The following is an 8,249-nucleotide window of genomic DNA, read 5'->3' on the forward strand; positions in this document are numbered from 1 at the left end:
GAAGTGAGAATGGCCAGACTTCATCTCACCTACTTTGGTCATGTTATCAGAAGGGACCATTCCCTGAAGAAAGACGTCATGCTTGGTAAGGTGGAGTGTCAACAAAAGAGAGGAAGGCCCTCAACAAGATGGATTGACACAATGGCTGCAATCATGGGCTCAGGTATAGCAAGGATTGTGGTGTTGGCACAGGACCAGGCAGTGTTTCATTCTGTTGTACATAGGGTTGCTATGAGTCATAGTCAACTCGACAGCACCTAACAACAACATGTACTGTTTGGCTGAAAAGTAGTCTCCAAGAATGGCTTTAGTTCCAGGTCAGAAGAGTGTTTTAGGACCATAGCCTTGGAGATTTCTCCAGTCTTTGTCAGAACAGTAAGTCTGATCTTTTTTGTGAATGTGATTTTTTTGTTCTACATTTTCTCCCACTCTGTCCAGGACTCTTTGTTGTGATCCCAATCAGAGTGGTCGGTAGTGGTAGCCAGGCACCGTGTAGCTCTTCTGGTCTCGGGTTTGTGTAGGCTGTAGTTCAATGTCATCCATTAGTCCTTTGTCTAATGGCTCCTTTGAGTCTTGTTTTTCTTAACTTTCCTGTATTCTGGATTGGAAGAGACCAGGAGTTGAATCACAGATGGCCGTTCGAGGATATATATTTTTTAATGATGATATGTAAACTTGCCTGACATTGACAATTAGGGATGGCTGGTAATATAGAAGTAAATTATTGCTTTCAATAAGTAAAGAAATGAGAATTATACCTTCTACATGCAGAAAAAAATGTGAAAGGACAAAATGAAAAGAAGGAAAAACACATTTTTTATAGGGCAATTGAGGCAAGGATAGGGAAAATTAAGAATGTGGTTGTTTGAAAAAAAATCATCACTAATACTTGCTTTCACTCCTCTAAACATCTTATTGTATGATAAACATGAGTATTTTCCTCTTCAGATAGTAATTTCCTTCCTTCGCAATTTATTGTTAAGAATCAGCAAGATCCACTTACATACAGTAGTAGCTCCACACATCAGCACATTATGAGTAACAGAGTTTACCTAGCTGGATATTGCAAAGTTCTAACGATTAGGTCCAAGTGAGTAACGAATGAAACAAAGGAATCCGGGCAAGTCCTCTCCTCTAATGAAGCCAATAAGTCACATCAGTGGAAGAAAAGTGTGAAATTGGATTCACCTGAATTACTCCAATAAGGATCCTGCAAAGAAGCTATAATGTTTTTGACCATTATTTATGTTATGGGAATTTTGAAAAAATAAGTCCAGAATAAAAGTAATATTTTTAATTATATAGCAAAACAGAAAACTATTGTGGCTGACTCTCAGTGCTGGGATAAGAAAAAAATAACATCTATTAATGAAATATATTTGAATATTTTCTTCATTAGATGGCAGCTGTGTTTTAGGAGCAAAGAGATATACTTAAAATAACAATATTATGATACCTTGTAATATATATGCCTAGACTAGGACATTTTCTTTAAAAAAAAAAAAAAAGAAGAAGAAGAAGAAGAAGAAGAGTTGTGGAGAGAGAGAGAAATTGTCAGAAGACAGAGTAACCATACAACCTAATCCCATAAGAGTGGCTGCAACCATTTTCAATTGGGCCTACTTAAAACAATCCACTGCTGTCAAGTCATTCCACCTCATAGCAACCCCCAGTGGGTTTCAGAGGCAGTGAATCGTTACAAAGTAGATCACCCCATCTTCCTTCCAAGGAGGCTGGTGGGTTTGAACCACCAGCCTTCCGGTTAGCAGTCAAATGCCTTAGGCTCCTTGTCCCTACTTAAGTGACCATAACCTTGTATGTAATATGCTTTTCTTTTAGCTTCCATAAAAATCCTACTTGCTTTCATGCTTGTTCTTAAACTAAACCATGAAATGAAGATTTCAAATAATGATGCTTATCTATTGTAGTTGTCAGTCCTGTACAACTGATAAAAATATTTACAATTAGTAAAAATGAAAAGGAAGGTACAAAACTCAAACTTGCACAGAAAGTCATGTAACCTTGACTACTTTTAAATCTTTTTTCATAGATTTCCTGGTGTCCAGTGGAAAAAAATCTTTGACTTTAAGGAAGGACAGACTGATCTAGCTCAAATAAAGGACTAATAGGGGAGGCCTGAACCCTAATGGGGTAAAACAGGGTGTTAAGTTTTTGTGATCATTGAGGTTGGCTAGTTGGTTGGTTTTCATTTTCCCAGTTTTCTAAATAATTGCTAATGCTCGCATACCAATAAATAAATAGAGAAAACAATAATTTATTACAAATGTGACCAATTATGTAAAATTTCAAACAATAAAATTTAACTTAAACATACAAGTGTCTACAATTTTATTGAACTTTCTAACAACACCTTTACTAACTTCTAGAAATTACATATAATTTTGAATAAAGGCAAACTACCAAAAGCTGTCAAGGAAATTTCCTAAATGTCCTAAAATATAAAACATGTCTATTTAATTCACTACCTACGAGTCAAAGATAAAGGAACTCTGGTGGTATAGTGCCTAAGGCCTTTGATTGCTAACCAGAAGGCCAGTCTGAGGAATGAAGACTAGGCAATCTACTTCTGTAAAGATTTACCACCTCAGAAACCCACAGAGAATCACTATGAGTCCAAATCCACTCGATGGCAGTGAGTTTGGTTTTTGATTTAGTCAAAGATAATGGGAAAGGCTTAAAAACATATGCTGCCTTCAAAAATAAACCTTTATTCACAATTTTTGCATCATAATTAGGAGCTCTGGTAGCATAGTGCCTAAGGCACTTGACTGCTAACCAGAAGGCTGGCAGTTCAAACCCACCAGCCACTCCTCGGAAGGAAGGTTGGGCAATCCCACTTCTGTAGTGATACTGCCTCGGAAACCCTAGGAGGGGTTGCTATGAGTCGGGCTGACTCGAAGGCACATAACAACAACAACAGCCTTAGGCACTATGCTACCAGAGCTACCAACAATAGACATGGTCAGTCCAAATGATTAGTTTTTAGTTTGTATTTGTTGAATGGAGTCAAGCTGGCTCCAGATATTCCTTCCTGGCATTCTTATAATGTGATCTAGAAATACAAATCAAAGATATCCCATTATAACCTTGTTGTTGTTGTTGTTGTTGTTGTTTGCCGTCGAGTTGGCCCCAACTCATAGCGACCCCTCCTTGGGTTTCTGAGGCAGTATCACTACGGAAGTAGGATTGCCCAATCTTCCTTCTGAGGAGTGGCTGGTGGGTCTGAACCGCCAGCCTTCTGGTGAGCAGTCAAGTGCCTTAGGCACTATGCTACCAGAGCTCCTCATTATAGCCTAGGAATTCCAAAATCAAATTTCTAGGACAAAATTATTGATAAATCAGGACACTGATTTAAGACACAGACATAACAGTTCTAAATGTGTACCATAACAATGTGTTTTTCAAATCTTCCAAATAATTCTCTCAAGAATCTAGTGTAAAACAATAATCATAAATTAATCTTTAAATCTCTGTTATAACTGGGAAGATTATAGACGACCTTAATAATTTTCCTCTAAGAATAGAACCCTGAAAGAGAAAGAAGAAGGGATTAATATGATGGGGAGGGATTACTTCAAGAAAATGGCTGAAAGAATGTTAATAGCAGGCATCTAAAGCAAGAATCATGACAGCAAGCCCTTCATGCATAATCCAGCTCAAAAGCAAGAGGGATGTGAATGCCTTACCCCAGCCTATCAAGGTGAAGCCCCACAGATATTTGGTGTCCGTAAAGAAAGCCACAGAGATTAGACTATGCAGGTAGAGACCTTCCACCAGGATCCAATAGTAGTTTGTAGCCAAAAAGTAAATAAACATCACAACAGCCATCTTGCACCCCATCTGTTACAAGTAAACCAAAATTGCATCATATTAGAACTCTTAATTGTATTGGATACCAACAACAGACCACAAAAAAACAGTTCTTATAGTTCTCTTTGCATCACTTGTATAGAGTAATGCCAACACTGTTGAAAGAAACCAGAACATAGTTACTTTAACATAGCATTTTTAAGAATATAGGTTTGATTCTTTTGTTCAGAAAACATCTTTTTCTCTTACAAGTAAAAGAAAAAGTAATTTTTCTTTAGGCTTTCCTATTTTTTAAAATAATACATGATCATAAAAATTGGACAGTCCAGAAAGCATAAAGAAAAGACTATCATCCATAATTCTACCATGAATTTATTTTAGTCTAATTTTTTTATGCAATGTTATTTCACACAGTTGAGAGTATATATGTGTCTCTTTGTATCCTTTGGCATGAGATAAATATTTATTGAGTACCTATTACATACCAGACACTACTATAGACTTTGGGAGTAAATAATCTTATCCTGATGAATTTATGCTCATAGAGGAGATAGACAATAAAAAACCACATACACAAACACATAATGTTAAGCCAAATGATAACAAGCACAGTGAAGAAAATATGGAAAAAATGAAGAATGAAAATGATGAAGATGCTATTTATAAAATAACACAAGAATTCATGTGATTGAACACAATATTAACCATTCTCAAAAATATCATTTTAATAGCTATATAAACTTTTCTCTGAGGATATTATAATTTACTTAAATAATCTCTTTCTGTAAAACAGGGTGTTAAGTTTTTGTGATCATTGAGGTTGGCTAGTTGGTTGGTTTTCATTTTCCCAATTTTCTAAATAATTGGTAACTGAATTTTGAATTTCTGACCTATTATTTCAGAAAGGATTTTGTAAATTTGCAAGTATAGAAGCTTCAAAAACACGTGAATTCAAACAATTCAAACTTTGTTATAACATGGTAAAGCAAAATGGTTCGTAGTATGGATCTATCTCATTTTAAGGAAATGTGTTTCTGAAATTTGAAAACTCCAGCTATTTCTTTCTTATGGAGCTTGAACTGAGGGGTATTAACACATCTTTTCCTCCTAGTGTATATCCACGTGGCTAATTAAATAACTGCTATCTAGTCCTATGTGTTTCAAGGAGAAATAAAAGCCTTCAGCTCATTTTGACTAGGTGAGGAAGGAATAATTTCTTCACAGAATCTAAAAGTGGGACAGGAATTTCATGAATCAGTAACTCCCAGCACCCTTCACATTTCTCAGCAGCAAATTCTTCCGTGGAATTAATCCGTGTGTCCTCTGCCTGAAGATCATACTGCCATGACAGAGAAGTTCCTCCAAATTTCTGATGTGTGGTTGAATTGTCTCTTTAATTTCCAGTGCTATAAAATATCTACGTTAAATCTATACTGATGTTGTTGTTAGGAGCCATCGAGTTGGCTAAGACTCACAGTGACGCTGTGTACAACAGAACAAAATACTGCCCAGTCACAATCTTTGCCCAGTCACAATTCTGGAGCCCATCGTTGAAGCCACAGTTTCAATCCATCTCACTGAGGGTCTTCCCCTTTTCTCACTGACCCTCTACTTAACCAACTATGAGACGCTTCTCCCATGACTGGTCCCTTCTGACAACATGACCAAAGTAGGTGAGGCGAAGTCTAGCCATTCTCACTTCTAAGGAGCATTCTGGCTGTACTTCTTCCAAGACAGATTTGTTCAGTCTTCTGGCAATCCATGGTATTTTCGGTATTCTTCACCAACACCACAATTCAAAGGCATCAATTCTCCTTCAGTCTTCTTTATTCATTGTCCAACTTTCACATGCATATGTGGCAATTTAAAAGACCAGGGGCTTGGGTCAGGAGCACCTTGGTCTTCAAAGTGACAGTTTTGTTCTTTAACACTTCAAAGAGCTCTTTTGCAGCAGATTTGCCCAGAGCAATATACTGTCTGATTTCTTGACAGCTGCTTCCATGGGTATTGACTGTAGATCCAAGTAAAATGAAATCCTTAATGTTGCTTATTGGTCCTTTTGTGAAAATTTTTGTTTTCTTTATGTTGTGGTATAATCTATACTAAAGGCTACAGTGTTTGATCTTCATCAGTAACTGCTTCAAGTCATCTTCACTTTCTGGAAGCGAGGTTGTGTCATTTGTATATCTCAGGTTATAAATAAGTCTTCCTCCATTCCTGATGCCATGTTCTCCTTCATGTAGTCCAGCTTCTCAGATTATTTGCTCAGCATATAGATTGAATAAGTATGGTGAAAGGATACAACCCTGACGCACACCTTTCCTAACTTCAAACCACGCAGTATCCCTTTGTTCTGTTCAAAGGACAGCCTCTTAGTCTATGTACAGGTTCCCCACGAGCACAATGAAGTGTTCTGGAATTCCCATTCTTCGCAATGTTATCCGAATTTGTTATGATCCACATAGTCAAAATGGCTTTGCATAGTCAATAAAACATAAGTACACTGATCATAAACCAACATTTTGGGTATGTGTATTACTATTGTGTGTGACTTCTTGGATATTTACTGAGAAGTGAGGAGAAGGTACATTAGGGACTACTAGCTTGATATCTCCTTGGCAGTTACATAAGGAAAATCTGTTGTATTCAAAGAATCAAATAAGAATTTAAAGAACATTTGCTGGTGACAAACCCTTTCCTAGTGTATCAGTCAGCTGCAAACCAAACTGCCCCAAAACGTAATGGTATGAAAAAACAAATATTTATTACTTCTTGTAAGTCTATGAATTGGCCAAGTGGTCTTGCTGTTTTGGCTGGGCTCAGCCACTCTAGACTAAGTCATATGACTGCAGTCAGCTAGCATGTCAGCTGGGGGCTGGCTGGTCTAGGATGGCTACTAGGATTTGTCTCTTATTCTCCAACAAGCTCTCCTCTATTTGTTCTCTTGATGGTGGTACTCTGCAAGAGAGACAGTGGAGTAATATTCAAGGTTTCTTGAGCTCTAGCCTCACCTGGCATACTATTACTTCCACCTCTTTCTATTAGGCAAAACCTAATAGGTGACAGCCTGTATTCAGATTCTGCAGGAACTACAAAATTATAGACAAAAGTATGTAGATACAGACTTAGGATCATCAAGACAGTCTGTTATTGTTCTTGTTGTTATGTGCCGTTGAGTTGGACTTGACTCATAGAGACCCCTCCTTGAGTTTCTGAGGCAGTATCATTACAAAAGTAGATTGCCCCATCTTCCTTCCAAGGAGTGGCTGGTGGGTTTGAACCGCCAACCTTCTGGTTAGCAGTCAAGTGCCTTAGCCACTATGCTACCAGAGCTCCCAAGACAGTCTAATATACCTTATTTCCAGATATATTGCTTCAGTGATCTAATGGACTGTATAGTGCGTGACTCTTATTTACTAAACAACACCCAGAACACTTAAGAGCAGAATCAAGCACCATGGAATCTTATTTTTGAACAAGTTTTTGAGCTGACAATAAAGGAACTAAATATTGTGGGCTTTTAAATCCTAAGCTTCTGGTTTTGCAGGGCTTTTTTATTTTATTTTTTTTACTTTTGAAAGTAGCGAGCCATGATAGTGGCTACGGCTCATACATCAAATGCCACTCTATTCAGGTGCTTTTTGTAATTTCCACTCCAGAAAAGTTCTTGAGCAAAGATCCCAAACACTTTTCATAATCTAAGATGATGAGTGACTAGGCATAAGAGTTGATGATAGAATTGAGGTAATAAATGTTAGTAAACAAATTGACAGACTTTTTCATTTTGTATGGATAGATTACTTCACAGATCAAATGTTAACACGTATTTAGTAGACTTTTAGACTTTACTTACTTAGTTGTAATGTTACACCAATTAGTGATGAGAATACTTACATATTGGGATTTGTCTACAGAAGGGACTTCTATGGAATTTTGTAAGTCATCCTGCATTATCATGGACTGCAGCTCCTTTATTCCTATGTGAGCATGGACCACTCTATCCTTGACAAAGATGCTTGCAGCTCTCAGCATGAAAGACACAAATAAGTGCATGTGGATATAGTTCCTGGTGCAATGCAATCGCCTATGAAGAGAAAAGTTTTAGTATTTGGATTTGAATTAAATTAGAAATGGGGAATGAAAAAGTATAAATGAGTCCCAAACTCTCTGCAAAAAAAAAAAAAAAGAAAATACAATAAATTAAATAAAGAAAGAAACTCATATATTTCCAATAAAAACAACTGGGATCTAAAACTAAAGTGTAACTTCCTAAGGATAAATTTCAAATTTACCCTAGTCTATCATCATGTTTATCCAGATTTTGAAGTATTAAATATACACTTGTTGTTGTTGTTATGTGCCGTCGAGTCGGCCCCGACTCATAGCGACCCCTCCTTGGGTTTCCGAGGCAGTTATCA

At 37.1% G+C, this 8,249-nt stretch overlaps 1 protein-coding gene across 1 annotated transcript in view; it reads right to left on the reverse strand.

The window, feature by feature from the left end:
* PTH2R (parathyroid hormone 2 receptor) overlaps positions 1-8,249 on the reverse strand; it is a 78,588-nt gene that overhangs the window by 46,871 nt on the left and 23,468 nt on the right. The window contains exons 6-7 of the mRNA XM_042783545.1: positions 7,726-7,915; positions 3,708-3,861 (exon numbers count right to left, since the gene is read on the reverse strand). Of these exons, the coding sequence (XP_042639479.1) occupies positions 3,708-3,861; positions 7,726-7,915 (344 nt within the window). The remainder of the gene's footprint in view (positions 1-3,707; positions 3,862-7,725; positions 7,916-8,249) is intronic.

The sequence above is a fragment of the Orycteropus afer genome, unplaced genomic scaffold, assembly GCF_000298275.1.
Source record: "Orycteropus afer afer isolate SDZICR_OR568_19922 unplaced genomic scaffold, OryAfe1.0 scaffold00002, whole genome shotgun sequence".
NCBI lineage: Eukaryota > Metazoa > Chordata > Mammalia > Tubulidentata > Orycteropodidae > Orycteropus > Orycteropus afer.